Genomic DNA, 17,865 nt, shown 5'->3' with positions numbered 1-17,865 from the left:
CTCACTCTTCTACAGACATGTTTTCTTCATGTTGACTGATGGATGGCTCAACGGTGAGTATTACCCGGTGCACCTCTCTCAAATGGCTGAAGTAGACACCCACATAGCCAAATGACTTATCGCAGAATTCACAGCAAAGGCTCTTCCGGGGCCTGCTTTCCGCATGGTGCAGTTTCATATGAGTGCTAAGACTGCCCGAGTGAGCATAGGCCTTCCTGCATACCGGGCAGACATAGGGCCGCAGGTTACTGTGGCTGTTCATGTGGCTCTGCAAATGATGCTTGAACTGGAAACACCTACTGCAGGTAGGACATCGGTACAGTGGACGACTTGTGTAAAACACACCTCCACCACCTTTACAATCTGCCATAGGCTGCTGATCAGTAGCTTGTGAAGACTGGGGGGCACTCAATATTTTTCCTGATATCTGCTGTCCTAATAATAGTTCCTGATCAGGGTTGTCTGGTGTTGACAAAGGAGGAAGTGGTACAAGTTGTGGAATAGCGGTTTCCATTACCAGTACCGGCTTGGGACGAATACTACGATACTTTTTGGATATGTCCAGCAACTTCTCTTGAGAGGCAGAATTTGGAACACCAACTGGAGGTTTCTCAGGTACCCTCCTACTGAAAAATGACAAGGATCTCTTCTTTCGGGCCTCAAAGGCCAGAATATCCTCCATGGTTTTCCTCTTCCTCCCACGTTTCTTGCCTGGAGTTTTCTTGAATTGGGTGTTGTTGTGGTCTTGGCTCAGGCTTTCACTTTTAACTTGGCTGTCTACGGACTTGATGTTGTTGTCTGGAGGGCTTTTCAGGATGCTTTTGGCTCCGCTCACAGTCTGCTTGTCTGAGAATGGGGTGCTGGCAAGGCTGGTTGGTACCAGGAGGGAGTTCTTCACCTTGGCATAGGGCAGGATGGGCAGCTTGCCCTTGGGTGGAGATGGAATGATCTGAACAGCTTTGCTAAAGATAGTGGGAGAGAGAACTGTGATGGCACTGCCAGTCGAGGTTGGACCCTCTATTTGGGTTTTAACTGGTGAGATTTTCTTGACAGGGGCAACAAGGGAGGTTCCAGAAGGGTACTGCTGGTTTTTGAGTGGACGGGTATCGCTCTTTTGTTCCATTTTTCGATCCGTCTGTGCACCTGGGAACAATGGTGCAATGTTGATTTCAGACGAAGTAGGAGTGTCTATTATAAGCTGCTCAGATACTGGGTCTGAACTCTGTTCTGATTTCACAGCAGATGATTGAGCTTGTGTGGTTGTAGAAACTTTGGCTGGACTCGGCAACTTGCTACTGCCTTTTTCTGAAGCGCTCTTGCTTCTCACCGGTTGGTATCTAGGAATAGGCAGCTTAAGGTTCTTCTGGATTGGCTGTTGCTGTTGTGTCTGAGGTAAGGCCACCAATGAGAAGGTTCCCTCTTGTCCAGCCACCTGCATGAGTGCATAGTTCTGGGCAGGGACCAGGATGGATTTAGGGCTGACAGCCGTGGATGCTTCTGGAAGGGCTGAGGGAGGTTGGCAGGACAGAACTGCAGATGATGGAACCACTGCTGGGGCTTTGGGTGCAATGCTGCGAAACTGGAGACCCTTAATTTGGGAGTGGGGTCGTGCATCACCTGTCAAAACAAGATAAGATAACACCTTCAACTTTGTCATTTAAGAAATCAGATGTACAGAACTAAAGCGAATATAAAAAAAAGGGTCTAACCCTGTTCTTCTTTTACATTGTTTCTTACACACATACACCAATTCACCCCGGGGGCAAAGGCTTTGATTCAAGCTCAGCGTATTGCTCTTGTTCATGCTGCAGTTCACAAAGTCTTATAACTTCTCATGCTTTCTAATTCACGCTGACACACATACACACACACAAATGCAGAAGAAATTACCCTACTTTAAAGCATAAAAATGGCCCAGCAGAGGAAGCTTTAATACAAGAACAGGAATAACCGTTAAACTATATTCAAAACACATCATGACTGTGAACCTTGCGGACTTCTGTCTAATATAACGGCTGACATGAAAAATAACTAATGGGAAATATATGAAAAAGCTCAGTAGTAAAAAAAAAAAAAAAAAAAAGAAAAATTACATTTACATTTATTCATTTGGCAGACACATTTATCCAAAGTGGCTTACAGTGCATTTAAAATATGCATTTATCAGTTTAAATGCATCAGATCATCAGATTTCTAATGAAGATGGAAAAAATGTAAAGGATGTTTCCACGGTTTTTCAGAAGTCCGTATGTGCAAAGCAGGGTCATTCCTAATTCCATTTAGGCAACTATAGAATTAATTAGGTTAAAAAAAGAAACATCATACAGAGCTGGCTTTCACCAGGCCTAAAAGGGGAAGATGAGAACAGCAGAAGGAGTGGAGAGTACTCTATTTTAGGTGAAAGAAATAGGGACTTATTTTTAGCCACAGTAATGTTCATGAAGAAAACGAAGAGCATCACGGACCAATTAGCAGAATGAAAGGTGAAGAGTTCAAAGGTGAGATCTGGTGTTTATGTTAGTAGAAAGGTTACGCTCCGGCCACCACATATATCTGTGTGTAGGTCTGTTTTTTTGTTGTAAAAACCAGAATGTGTTTGTGAGAATGAATTCAGTGTGCATACGTGTGTGTTTACACCTCACCAATGTGTAAAGGAATGCAGGCCAGATGTTGGTCAATAGGTCATGGGGACTTACCTGATGGGCTAACGTTACAAAATTGCCTAATTTTGTAGTATAATTCTTTATGACTTCTAGGGATAGACAGGTACAAGAGTACACGGAAATTACTTTTGAAGTTAATTTCTTTTTCCAACTTAAGACATTTCACATTGATCTAAATTCAGTAGCAGTTATGCACAAACATAAAAAGGGGGCTTTTAACCAATTTTGTGATCAGTTACAGTGTTATTAATGATGGTTCTTTGTGGTCAGATTCATCAGAGAACAATTAGAAAATAAGTGTCACGATTAAAGGACGTTCACACAGAAAGCCATCTTTATTTTAATGGATACATTGAGCTGAATGGATTAAAAAAATGTCTGTATGATGTACATTAAACAATTAAAAGTAATCTGATGATTAATCTATATACTACAAAAGCAGACAACATTTTCGTGACTACAACTGCAACAATATTATCATTTGACCCTAAAAGATGTGCTTCATAAGACTGCATATTATTATCTCTATACTCACTCTGTGTGTGTGATTTCAGAGGGCTGGAACGGTGCTCTTGGGTTTTCATGTCTGCCACACTGTCACTGAAGATCCTGAACAAAAAAACAAATACAGAGAACAGAACTGAACCTCTGCTGTGTAATTAACACAATAGATTCTTTAAATTACAGTGTTTAGATGTTTCCGCCTGCGTCCCCCCCCCCCTCCCTTCCCTTCCCTGACTATCTCGATCAAAACCAGAGGACATTCCAGATGTCACACAGGCTCAGATTAGAGTCGAGGCAAAGGCAGAAAAACAACAGGAGGGGAAGGATAAGGGAGGGGAAGATGGCTAACCGAGGAGGAGGGGACCCTGGAATGAGCCAGGTGAGATGGGAACCAACCCTAATGTGCGTGTGGTAGTGGGACGAGGATCGGGAGGGGGGGGGGGGGGGGGGGGGGGGTGCCATTTGGCCTGTACATGAAGGTCCTCATCTGTGGCAGTGAGATAGCAGCCTTGATGTGCGTGTGAGTGTTGAGGGGGACTATATTTTAGGGAGGGGGTTTGTCCAGTACCCTGTAGGTCTGAAAAGAGATGAAAGGAAGGGATCTGCAGGAGATAAGAGAGGTGGACACACACGGTCGTTCTGGCTAGAACATCCATATCCAGCGGCCATGAGCTATGACTGCCACAGATACACACACTTACATGCACTGCACATCTGTCATATCTCTACGCCTCTAAAAACTTCCCGATCTCTAAACACAACACAGGTCTGTCGTACCATATTTTCGCTTGTTTAATCAAGCCTGTGTTGGCTAATTCCCCTGTTGTTCTGGGCAAGCTGTGAAGTCGTTAACACGTGTGAAAATAAACAAAATAGGAAAAAGATGAAGAGACAATAAACTGCACATGCTAAACATTCTAAGCCAAGTTTCTTCAGAGAATTTAACGATAATATCCCAGCTCAAAGAGAGGCTCCACTGATCTGTTTGATATGAAAACAAAAAGAGTGTTATTATTTCACAAATTTACCCAGAGAAAGCATTATCTGATTATTTAGTTTTTTAAGCTTTCCTTAATTTAAGTACACGACCAGTTGAAGGTTTGGACACACTTGCGCATTCTTTATTTATTAAAATTTTCCACACTTTAGAATAATAGTAAAGTCTTCAAAACTATAAAATAACATAAAATGGAAGTATGAGAATTATGTAGTTTAAAAAAAATGTACATGTAGGCATTTGAATGTCCCTAAAAGTGGCCCAAAAAAGTATTTGGACCCTTAAGTCAAAGACTTATGAGCTTGATACCAGTTGGTTAAAAGTTAAATTCCAAATGCCACTACTTTAATGTTTGCATCTAATGTGATGAAATGTACACGTTTAAACTCAGTAGCAATACATATTTTCCATCCGTATTGTGACGTACATTGGAGTGAAGTGGAGTTTAAGCAAACTAAATGTCTGAATGTCACCAGAAAAGTCATGTCAGTTATGATATTTGATTAAAAAAATACAAGCTCAAAAAAAAAAAAAAACATTTAAGATATGCATGGATGAATTATTCCAAATAAGATCAATAAAATTCATTTGGAAAATGGTTTAGAAAGACTGAATAAATACTGTCCAAATGCTTTGAGGCTACTGTATCTGTGACATCATCCTTAAATGCATATGAAGAGGTTAGATTATCTTACTGCATTGTTGTTTGGATGTGTACGAGTACAAGTGCGTGTGTGTGTTTGAGTGAAAGGTCAGTTGTCTCTCTCAGAAGACGAGACATTTTCATAGAAAACACCACTGTTTGCTAATCTGTTTTTTAATTCCTTGTTTGAAAGAGACTGCTTCTCCACAGCAGACTTATGGACACACAGTTTTTGCAGGAACGTCACACACACACAAACACACCTGCAGTATCTTATCTTGTGACAGCCACAGCAACAAAATATTAACCAGAGGAAATGAAAACACAAACATGCCAGTACACCGTAACATGCTACGTACATGCGCCTGCAAAAAGACTGTGCTCTGCAGGAACAATACAACAGATGTTAAAACATGTCAGTCAACTAGAGCGCCCTAACAAAAGAACCACATGAAATAATATCAACTGTGCATAACACACGCACAAACACACTCTTGAGTAATTAGCTGTCACCTAAGCCAATCAATGGGGAAGGGAAAAAATCTATTCCAATTTCAAAACTACAGGCTTGCCTGTACACGCAGATGTGGACTAATCAATAAGGAAAGCATCCCGAATCAGAAAGACGAGAGAATACAGAACCAAAATATTCTCAATGATGAACCATTTCAATGTAAATCACTGGATTTACAAACAAATACATTTTATAGAATATCTTGGCTGTTCTTTTTCTAATGATGGAAGTGAATGGGAATGAGGACTCTCGAAAAACAACACAGAAGTATTGGATAGTATGATTAATGCAGTGTGTTCCAACGTTTCTGAAACTTTTATTGAGAGGAATAGAATGAAATTTGTTATTCAGTGAAAAAAATCATAGCAGCTTGCAAATCTCAATCGCTTCTGTGTGCATCTAAATATAGTGTCAAAATGCATCACACCAGGTTTGATATCAAAGAAGACCAGTGATGTTTGTCTTGACTGATGTCAAACCTGTAGACCTTCTGAATACGACTGTGGACAACTGCAAAAGAAACCAATTTATGTCACCTTTGTGTTTTTTTTTTGGAGCTTGAAAATTGTATAGAAAAACAATGTTAGACTAAATAAGAAAAAAAATTGTAATTATAAAATAAAAAATAAAATAAATTATAAAAAATGTGTTACATGATTTTATATGAATAGAATTTGTTAATAATAATAATATTAGTAGTAAACATATAAGGATTCTGCAGGAAAGTATGGTTTGCAGGAGCCAAAAGATAACCGTGTGTCAATTTCTCTTGGCAGTGATGCTTTTTTTTCCCTTGAAGACGCTGTGGTGAGGAGCCTCATTTCCGCAGAGCCGACCAGACAGGATGCTGTAAATCAAGGTATTGAACTTTGACCCACGGAATGCAGTCGCCAAGGGCAACTTAGTGTGTGTCACCTCCACGGTGAAGTGTTGGATATGAAGTGACTGCGACAGCCAAAAAGATTCTCAGCAATTGGGTTGATGTTGCATGAATGTTCACAGTAGGAGGGAGCCAAGTGCTACAATTTTGAATTTAGATGGGTAATTTTAGCTCAATTTTAGATTCTCCAATAAAGAAGCGAGAAGACAGATAGCACAGGATTTGTGTTCGATAATAGCATTCACCTAGATGAAATGATCAGGGGGTGTATGTGGAAGGCCAAGAAACCATAATGAAAGTGTAAAAGACTGTGGCCAGAGGCTAAGTCTATGTGAGTCACCTTAAAGAACCTTTAAACGACCTTTTGCTGTTTGGTGTGACATTTGTATTCCTTAAGTAGGTCACACAGTAGAAAAGACTGCATAAACCCCTCACACTCCACCTTCAACCAAATCCCATAACATCTTTTCCTTGTTTCATCATCATTCATCATTTCATCATGCTCTCATTTCCAAATTTCCCTACACTTCTCTCTTTTTGCCTTTCAGTATAGGGTTGCACAGTATAAATGGTACTAATGCTTGCTAATGCTATCTTAAAAGGGATCCTTCACCCAAAATAAAAATTCTGTCATAATTTTACTCACCCTGAAGTTGTTCCAAACCTGTATGGATTTCTTTCTTCTGCTGAACACAAAAGAAAGTCAGTAACCAAATAGTTTATGGGCCCCATTGACTTCTATAGTATGGAAAAAAAAAATACTATGGAAGTCAATGGGACACATCAACTGTTTGGTTACCGACATTCTTCAAAATATCTTCTTTTGTGTTTATGTAAATTATGACAACATTTTTATTTTTAGACAGAAGCCCTACATTTATTATTTTATCAGTTGCCCACAAAGAACAATAACTATAAAGATAACTAATAACTATATTAGCGTCCACACCAACTGACAATAACATTGTTTATTCTAAGAGCACAGCAAATGTTCAAGCTCTTTAAAGTCGTCTAAGATTCAGATTGGCTGTCAATTGATGTTTTTATTGTTCATCAACTGAGAGAAAAAAAAAAGAAAAAAAAATCATTCCTCTGTCGTTATCATTATAGCTGTGGTGTGGACTTTGCTATTCTCAAAGAATAAGAAAGATTATTAAAACTTTATAGTTATAGTTATCTTTCTTGGTGAGAATGGGCCTTAAAAAAAAAAAAAAAAAAAATTAACAACACACTTAAAAGTTACCAAGACCAAAAGAGAGAAAACCAAAGCAAGGAAGGCCAACTTTACAGGACCATAGAAAGAAAGACAAAGACCTGCATCAAGTTTTCCTGAGTGATGGAGGGTGTGGTTAAAGATCTCTGTCTTCAACTGTGTATAATATCAGAACAGAGAGGCCAGGGAAAAGAAGCCTGTTATAATATGCACATTTTTAATGTTAGAGAATATGAAACTGAGCATCAAAGCTTATGCAGATACTCCTGCCTCAGTACTTGTTCAGGTCTGGAGACCCCAGGGAGTTAAGAGTGAACTCGGGTAGCTTTAAAGAAGTAATAAGACGAGCAACGGTTATCTAGATAGGGTAGAACCAAAAAGAAAGTCTGTTTGCACATAAACACGGTTGTGTTTGCGTGCGATCAGTGGCCAACATTGCTTTTATATCCACAGACAAGTGTATTCTCACTCTCTGCTCTCAGGGTTAAACGGATAGATCACATAAAAATGAAAATTCGGTCACCTTTACTCATGACGTTCCTTGTATGACTTTCTTACTTCACTTCTCTTTTCCAAATATAAGAAAATACCAAAAGCATCATAAAAGTAACCAATATGAGCTATGAGATATCATTTCTGCCGCTTGACAGCCCCTTGTCAACATTAACCTACATTGTATAAAAGCAGCATGAACAATCTGGTGAGTAAATGATGGCAATTTTTATTTCGGGTGAAGTATCTCTTTAAGCTTCGGCATGCAGTTTTACCCTCTGTCCCCTCTGAAATCTCGCAGGAATCACGCACATTGTGTTCAACAAAGGCACCAGTTGTAAATCTAGACTTCAGAGCGTGTGTCATGTGATGGAGGAGCTGTCTCTCATTTCCCTGCCATAGAGAGGGTCTCTCTGATATAGCAGCTGTTTCTCTGATGAGTTGGAGAATCTGGGAAACATTGTCTGGCGAGATCAAAGTGAAGCGAGGCTGTAATTACCACGGTAACCAACAGTAAAGCTGTTAAATTAAGCAGGCTCAACCTTCAGTCTGTTAATGAGAAATTTCTCTCCACTCATTAGAGAAGGCATTTATGAGGCGAGACAAAACCGCACACTGGGGTCTGGAGAGTTATTTATTGATTGAAGGCATTTATCATACCTAAACATTCAGTAAATAAAGTGTTACGCAGTTACAACGGAACTAATCAGGTCAGAGCTACTCTACGTACAAGACTACACTAAAGCCAGATTCAATTAATCAAAACAAAAGAAAGAACATTCAAAATCCCTTCAGAGAAAACTTCCCAAGGTCCAATGTGCCTGAGAAAATGGAAAAACTACATAGACAAGGTTCACAAGTGAAGTCTGTTGGACAGCTGCTACTAGTCGACACTGAAAACAATAATCTATTACACAGAAAAAAATACACAAGATTGAATCGTTCAAATTACTGTCATTTTAATGTTACTGTGAAGAATCAGGGCGCGAGCCGTGAAAACAGAGAGAGGCCGATGGCGCGAGTGTTAATGAACGTCACTGTGCGGTGCACCAGTCTGGAGTCCCAGCTCTGAAGGATAAGAGGAGGAGTGACGACAGTGGAAGAGGAGAGAAGGCCAGGCCTAGGCGTTTAAGTTGTGTTTTGTCTGTATGGGCAGCAGTCGGCTATGAACTTGCACCTGCCGTTCACTTTCGTTTTATTTATTTTAAAACTTCCGTTTACCGTTAGCGGTTCCCCCTTCTTCCCTGCGCAATTAACTTTGATACATTTAAAAGCATTTTAAATAGCACATTAAAATAAAACACTTGGAAAAATAATAGGCTACCTCAAGAGGTAGGGCCTAATCTTTTTATTTGACCTCAGATGCGTTTTCTTCGTGTCAGTCACAGAGAGCGCAGAAATGACCCCTCAAAATACAAACACGGTGCGAGAGTATTTTGAATTAGAGATAAAACAGAAAAGTTTTATGTAAGCTGTGCCATTTCAAACTGGCATAATTCCACTAGAGCCATGCATAACCATATTCAGGACATGCACGTACAGTACAGGCCAAAAGTTTGGACACATTACTATTTTTAATGTTTTTGAAAGATGTTTCTTCTGCTCGTCAAGCCTGCATTTATTTGATAAAAAATACAGAAAAAAAAAGTAATATTGTGATATATTATTACAATTAAAAATAATTGGTTTTCAATTTATTATACTTTAAATTATCATTTATTTCTGTGATGCAAAGCTGAATTTTCAGGTTCATTACTCCAGTCTATCACACGATCCTTTAGAAATCATTCTAATATGATGATTCATTATCAAAGTTGGAAACAGTTCTGTTGCTTAATATTTTTTCAGGATACTTTGATGAAGAAAAAAAGAAAAAAAGTTAAAATGTTTTAAAAATAGAAATCTTTTGTAACAACAATATACACTACTGGTCAGTAATTTGGGGTCAGTAATTTTTTTTTCTTTCTTTTTTTGAAATAAATCAATACTTTTATTCAGCAAGGATGTGTTAAATTGATAAAAAGTGATAGTAAAGAAGATTTATATTATTAGAACATTTTTTTTTTGAATAAATGCAGTTCTTTTTAACCTTTTATTCATCAAATATATTAGGCAGCAGAACTGTTTCCAACACTCATAATAAATCAGAATATTAGAATGATTTCTAAAGGATCATGTGATAGACTGGATGTCACATGTGACACTGAAGACTGGAGTTATGATCCTGAAAATTCAGCTTTGCATCACAGAAATAAATGATAATTTAAAAGTATAATAAATTGAAAACCAATTATTTTAAATTGTAATAATATATCACAATACTACATTTTTTTCTGTATTTTTGATCAAATAAATGCAGGCTTGATGAGCAGAAGAAACTTCTTTCAAAAACATTAAAAATAGTAATGTGTCCAAACTTTTGGCCTGTACTGTAGGTGTGATAGCCGAAGCAGGCAAATGCCCATTGCATATTCACTTAAATTCCTTGATAAATCTGTTTGATTCACAGATTAAGTGCTCAAATGGATCATATATTACACACACACACACACAGTAGAGGGTTTCTTACTTTTAGACTAGTCGGTAACAAAACTTCTGTTTAAACGACTTTCAAATTAGTGATGCATTGCGCACATCCCTATTTGACAGCTGTCACAATTACCAATACGCAGCTTTAAAACACTTCCAAAAGACCTAAAGCTTTGAAAGAGCACAAGTTTTGAACATGTTATTAAATATCAAATTTCCATTTTTTGTTTTGAAAATGGGACTGAAACAGCTGTCTATTTTATAACGAGGTCGATGGTAGCAAAGGGAGTTCTCGGATCTCCTGAGACGCTCCAAAAGGGATTTGTCAAGGCCTTGGTCGCTCATTGCCTGTAAACACAGGAAATGTACAGCTGGATCCAGAACTTAATACTGTAGACTATGTACTATACACTATATCACCCCAAAAAAAACAAAAAAAAACATGACTAGACCTAAATGCAAAACATTCCCCTGTTGCCTCGAAAGTGAGCGACAAGCATCAATGATGCACAAAGAATGAGACTGTATGCCAAGTAATGACTACAACAGCTCCCCATTGAGACTTTATAATGACTGGTAATGAAGCACCATGGCCTATCAATAACAGCTTAGCATTATTGCAGTGGGCTGCCGTGCAGGACTGTGGTAACAGCAGTCCTTGCAAATATGACCTCAACTATATCAGCTTAAATAAAGATCAACTGTGTCACTGTGCCACAAGAGAATAAGAATACTCAGGGAAACAAGGTCAAGTGATTGTTTTATACAATGGAATATAAAACCGATCTGGCAGCCAAAGAGCAACAACTGCAATGGCAATGACATTTTAACTGTGTGAGCCAGGGGTTTCCAATCCTGCTCCAACCTAGATTAAACACCTGAACCAGCTAATAAAGGTCTTACTAGGCATACTAAAAACTTCCAGGCAGGTGTGTTGAGGCAAGTTGGAGCTAAACTCTGTAGGACAGTGGCCCTCCAGGACCGAGTTTAGACACCCCTAGTGTGAGCTTTTTCCAGTCGTATGGTCAGTAAATCACACCCGAGTTTAAAAGGTGCGATCACAGTGAAATTTTAGGTGACATTTTGCCAACAACCTGGATGACCATCTTAAACACATTGCAAAATCTGTGTGGGGATGCACATGGATTCCTATTGAAATTACTATTTCACCTTTTAAAATGTGACTGCACCTTAAAGTTGCCAAGAAACAGAAACTGCAATACTCTTTTCTTCTCTACTGTGAAGTATATACAGTAGGGAAACACTGAAAGGAAAATTCTGGACAGAAACCGAAAATTCTGGATGCTCTTAAAAAATGCTTTGAATTATTTTCTTATTTTTCTTATTTCAAATTAGCTTATTTTTGTATAATATGATACTTTTGAATTAAATTCAATAATTTTAATGATACTGAATTTAAACATTTATTTAAATAAAATAACACTTAAGTGTTCACTGTATAAATTAAATATAGATTAATCTTTGTTAAAATCTTTGTGTTTTGTTGTTTGATTAATATTAATGACTAAGCTGCAGGTATATTAGGCTGCTGTCACTTTAAGACCGAATGCACAGATCCAATATAATCAGGGTATATGCAGGAATCATAGAGCTGAATTTACTACCTTTTACTACCTTTTTTACCACCTCCACAATATTTTTTACTACCATCACGACATCAAGCAGCAGCCCTTTTTTTGGGGGTGTGGTGGGGTGGGCGGGGTATGTAAAGCACCACTTACTACTTACTAATAAGTGTGACACTGTCACACCCATCATACATATTAGGTACACTAATGTTTATTTGTTATCATTAAGTATTGTCATTGTCAATTATGTTTTTTTTGTAGTGTCGAGTTGAGTTTCAGTTGTCCTTATTTTAACCCTAGCCCTTGAGTTATCCTAACCATAGCCCTTAGCCCTAATAAGGTGAATAATAACCTCGGCACTTTGTCATTGCTATCAACTCCGACTCACTCAGGGCTCGACATTAAGCCTTTTCATGTGCTTGTCCTCTGGACAAGTAAATCTGTCATTCACTTGTCCGAGTAAAAAAGTTGCTTGTCCGGAATGTTTTTGGTGTGTGTGTGCTGTAAATATAATTTATTCTGAAGAAATATCCTCATCTGTGTTAAATCAGCTCTGATATATTTAAATCTGCATATTGTCATATCTGCACCTTTAAAGGGCCACCCCCCACCCCCCAAATCTTATTCAATGTATGCTTCATCTTTAGTTAAAAATTTTATCAATAGATTAAATTGGAATAGCCTAATAAGATAATAGGGCTGTTGTTACCCTAGGAAGGGCTGATCAAATTAAATCATTTACACTGAAAATGTACAACTGCATTAAATAATGTTATGAATATGAGATCGTTTAAAATATTTTTGAATATACAAATAAGAAACGTTGCAAAGAATGATACTTTTAAACATGAAAGTAAACCGCCAGTAGGAGGCGTCAGGCGACCGTCTTAATGAGCGAGTCATTGAGTCATTCATTCAAACAACTGATTCATTCAAGAATGAGACATGTTTATGAATGGGACATTGAATCTTTGACTCAGCCAATTCGTTCAAAACGCTGAATCATTCAGTAATGAAACAAAGTGTTGCTGTGAGATGCGTTACGGTTCTGCTGTGATCTTTGTTTGGAACTATTTTTGCTGCTGAAACAGAACAAAAACAGTCAATATTGTGTCTAAAATGTAAGTAACTTAATTTGAACTGTTTATTGAACTGTTGTATCAAAAGCAATGTCACATTTTCAGTCGTGATGGTACTCAAGAAAACAGCACTCGTCGTGTGAGGTTGCTAAACTGTATCATATGTTAAAAATATTAAAACACATTTTGAATTTTGGCACTGGCAGTAACGTTATGTTGTTAACTGAGTTTAAACTGAGTTTACATTTGTTTGGATTTCTCCTCGAGAGGCTGCGCGAGCCTCAACAGCGCAACCTTGTTACCGTCAGTAGCCTAATACATCCACTATCGATCGCAACTTACAATAAATATAAATACAATCAGAATAATTCTCTCATTTTAGTGATTCCCTAGTTATTTATATATTTTTTGTAATTGACGTTTAATCAGGCTACTTGTCCGGTCGGGCAAGTAAAATTCTCTTTTACTTGTCCCTTCAAAAAATCCACTTGTCCCGGACAAGCGTTAATGTCGAGCCCGTCAGGTCCTGTTAGCACCGTATATATTTTTTTTAATTATGCTAGATGAAGTTAAAATATGGAGACACAAATATTAAGCAAAAAAATGGAAACTCGTATATTGAGGTGGTGATGAAAAATTTACTACCAAGTCAAATTGCATTTGTTACCTTTTACTACCTTTCAAGGGCCTTAATTTTGGTAGATTATTTTTACTACTTTTACTACCTTTTACTACCGCGCGGACACCCTGATAATGATACACATCTGATTTCTTTCTCAACTCTTTACGTTCACTTAAGACATAACCAACTGTGTTAACGAGAATACTTGCAGAGACCGGTATTTTGAAATAATTTGTGTGCGTGTGTGTCCGTTCAATCACAAAAAGCTGCAAAAGAGGAATCTAAAACGCACCTCTCTGTGAGTGTGCCCTTCGAGTTGTGTGGCTGCGCTGTGCGCACGAGTACCGAAATTATGGTGAAATTTAGCAATTAATCCACAAAACGCATGCGAGCGGAATATTGAGTGGAGCGCCACACCGCGCACTGATAATGGCAAGAGCAAGAGTAAAACCCAAGCGCTGAACACTGAGGGGCGGGGTGGGGCGGCATATATTCTCGGCTCATATTTTCGGACTTTCTGCCAAAAAACGAAATTTGGGTGCATCCCTAATACAGCTTCTTGAACAAGAAAAAAATGTGCGTTAGACTTGGATTTTGTCCATCATGATTTGACTGGATTGTTGTCGTTTGATCTCATGTGAGGGACAGGTTGCAGGAGGGGAGGAAGTACTGTCCCCACCCTCGCACCGGTGTACACGTCATCAGAGAAGAGATGTTGTTGTGAGGGGGAGGGGGAGGGGGAGGGGGAGGGGAAGGTAATGTTTTTGATTAAAGAGTACAAGGGCAAATCAATTAAAAAAATATATAACATGCACGGATAAATTATTTATAATAAACACTGCAATAATCTATAAAACTATATTTCATACAAATGATCAACTTTGATTTCATGGGGACTTTCATGGAGCGTACTAATATCACAATAGACTTCTGTATGATGTTCAGAAAAATACCCAAAGAATCTTCAGCGTCTCTGTCCCAAGACTGGCCACAATCCTCCTCTTCTCCTTCCACAGCCCTCTGCTCACCTGAAACAACCACAAAACAAACAGTTAAAGCCCATTTACACTTCGGATCGATCGGATAGCTGTCCAATCGGATATGCACAATCCATTTACACTCGGCTACATAAATGTGTTTCCACAAACCAGATATAAATCTCATCTACTACTCCCATGCTATATGCAAACATAGTTCAACTTCTGTGATGATAAAGCCAGCCGGTGAAATTTTCCACATCATATGGAATTAGTATTTGAGATTTGCGGCCACTCTTTCTATGCATCTCATCCATGACTGTGTGACTTCCGTATGCTGTCACAGACTTGTTAGGAGTAAACTTTACATGTGCGACCTAAACAACCAGAGGCATTTACATTTGGTCTTTTCATGATCCTGTAATTATCCAATTATGAAAAAGGATTAAATGAATACCCCCGCAAAGGACCTTTCAACCACATAATGTGTCCAGCACACAGAAAAGATTGTTTGAGACTAAATAAATAATACGAAATAAATTATTAATTTGACATTCTTGATCCACACTGACTACCCTTGTTAGACACTCCCTCGTGAAACGGGGGAAAAAAATTAATGTGGAAAGAGAAAAGTTTATTCACCTGTACGCTAATTCAGCGCAACTATGTCTTCAGCCTCTGTGAGCATCTAAGACAGCAGAGATAATCAGTTCCAACACCTTCTTTTGGTTTCGAAGCAGGGCTTCCTAATGTACGCAAGTACACAAACATGCTCTCGCACACCATGGTCTGAAAAGTCCACAAACACACGGAACAAGCCTTCACTGCAAACACGCTGCCTCTTTAAATCTTCAGCTGTAAATTATGAATGTTCTGAGTGTAACAGTGTGATAGACAAGAGCCCTGGAGTCCCATCAGGGTAAAACACAAAGCTTACATCCCTCACCTTGGACGTGTGTGTGTGTGTGTGTAGGGGTCAAATGGAGTCGGCACCACACAAGGACACAAGCAGATGCTGAAGCACTCAGTCAATAACGTTTAGCCCCCAGACACCGTTGACCTCACCGGGAGGTCCGTATGAAATCGCTCTTTACCGTCTGTATGACTATAATCTGCTGTACAGTCAAGGGAGAAATGATCTCTTTATACGATGTATTACTGAGGTTTGCTTATTGATTATTCATAATGCTTCACAAAGTGGCTCTCTATGTCTCTGAATAATGTATAAGAGACTCAAATACGTGGTATTAAAATAAAACAAATCAACTTTAGGGCTTATATTTGTGAAGTTTTAGAAAGTGGGACATCCTGTGTTTTTGTAATGATTAGTATAATGAGCAATGTGAGTCCGATGTTGGTGTGTCAGTGCGAATTCATTAATCATATTAAATTGGCTTGCATTGATCGTTCATCTAAGTGATGATAAGAGCATTTAAAAAGAATTTAAACTGAAGTTCATGTGCCAAATGAGATGAGGCCAAATATCTACTGTGCAGTGCTGGCAGCCGCCATAAATAACAAAACAACAAGAACTCTGCAAATGGATTTCACATACAGTGCATGAACTTCTTCTATAACAAGAATTTATGGTGAAAACATACCAGATCTTTATTTTCTGAAGAAAATGTCAGCAGTGCTTGTCATGTATGGTGTAATGCAAGTCTATGAGATTTTCTCGCCCGTTTTATTGTTCACCAGGCGAAGTCCGCTCAATTCTTGCCAGAATAAGTCCGCTGCGTTTGCAAGGGTGGTTGTCTTCAGCAAAGTCTATGATTGCTTTCCATACAAGGAAAATTAAGTCATCATATACACTACCGTTCAAAAGTTTGTGGTTGGTAATTTTTTTTATGATTTAGAAAGAAGTTATTTATGCTCACCAAGGCTACATTTATTACATTTATTCAGAAAAACAGAAAAAAAACAGAAAAAAAAACAGTAAAATTGTGAAATATTACAATTTAAAATAACGTTTTCTATTTTACAATTTAATATGAATTATCTGCAGTCATTACTTCAGTCTTCAGTGTCACGTGATCTTTCAGATACCACTATGCTTATTTGGTGCTCAAGAAACATTCTTATTATCATCACAGTTAAAAACAGTTGTGCTGCTTAATATTTTTGTGGAAACTAGGGATGCATCGCTAGAATTTTTTTGGGCCGATACTAATACTAAAAAACAACTATTGGCCGATTCCACTAACGATATAACTTTTATCATTAAAATAGATTACTGTTTTGATTATGTTTTAAATTAGAAAAGTTGTGTCCTTACTGAATAAAAGTATTATTTATTTTTATTTTTTTACTTTTAAAAAGCAGTGTTTATATTCATAATTACAGTTAGAAAAAAATATTTCTGGATGCCTAAAGTATACATATGGTGTCAATTTAAGACTGTCACAATTTAAAAAAAAACATTAAATATGTAACATGATTTAAGCACTAAATAGAAACTCCAGCATTGTGAGAAACTTATGACAAATGACAACTTTATCTTAAAGCAACTAGTGGTCGCCTGGTTTTTTACTCTTATGGATGATGTAGTTTAGTGTTTCACCACAGTATGACACTCTCACCATTCATCTCCACTGTCAATATCACAATCATATCTGCCACTCAGCTCCCATTCAAAAGTAAAAGCATATCCCTCTATTCATGATTGGAGCACAAATGGTCTAAAACTTAATGGTCCTGCCTTAAAGAAAAAACTCTGTCATCATTTACACACCCTCATGTGTTTTTATAAAAAAAAAAATTATATTTTTTTTTGTGTGATTTTTGCCTTTTATTGTGACAGGACAGTATAGAGTTGACAGGAAGCGAGGTGGGAGAGAGACGGGGGACGGGACTGGGAAAGGTCCACGAGCCGGGACTCGAACTCGGGCCGCCCGAGCGCAACGGCGCTACATATCGGCGCGCCGACCACGAGGCCATCGGCGCCGACACACACCCTCATGTTGTCGGGTCCTGTTGGTCAGTAAATAATCAATTTTCATTTTTGGGCCTACTATTCCTTCAACAACTATATCCACTCTCACACATACAGTAAATTACCAATCATTCACACGAACCCAGTGGCACAAGGCCAAGCCACCTCCAAATGTAAACAATTACTCTTTGATTAAAGATTTCCTCTTCAAACATTGCGTAGTGTTTACCC

At 38.2% G+C, this 17,865-nt stretch overlaps 1 protein-coding gene and 1 long non-coding RNA gene across 4 annotated transcripts in view; one reads left to right on the top strand and one right to left on the bottom strand.

Annotated features, from left to right (window-relative positions):
- znf438 (zinc finger protein 438) overlaps window positions 1–17,865 on the bottom strand; it is a 51,175-nt gene that overhangs the window by 3,809 nt on the left and 29,501 nt on the right. For 2 of the 3 annotated variants that reach the window (XM_082151242.1, XM_082151243.1), the window contains 3 exons: window positions 14,679–14,753; window positions 3,199–3,272; window positions 6–1,617 (listed from right to left, as the gene is read on the bottom strand). In XM_082151242.1, coding sequence (XP_082007368.1) covers window positions 6–1,617; window positions 3,199–3,247 — 1,661 coding nt within the window. In that variant the 5' untranslated portion in view covers window positions 3,248–3,272; window positions 14,679–14,753. The remainder of the gene's footprint in view (window positions 1–5; window positions 1,618–3,198; window positions 3,273–14,678; window positions 14,754–17,865) is intronic. The other variant, XM_082151244.1, reaches the window with a different exon arrangement.
- LOC309484857 overlaps window positions 1–17,865 on the top strand; it is a 50,335-nt gene that overhangs the window by 30,990 nt on the left and 1,480 nt on the right. The window lies entirely within an intron of this gene.

This window comes from Leuciscus leuciscus, assembly GCF_965113295.1.
Source record: "Leuciscus leuciscus genome assembly, chromosome: 21".
NCBI lineage: Eukaryota > Metazoa > Chordata > Actinopteri > Cypriniformes > Leuciscidae > Leuciscus > Leuciscus leuciscus.
This window is presented reverse-complemented; position numbering and strand designations above follow the sequence as displayed.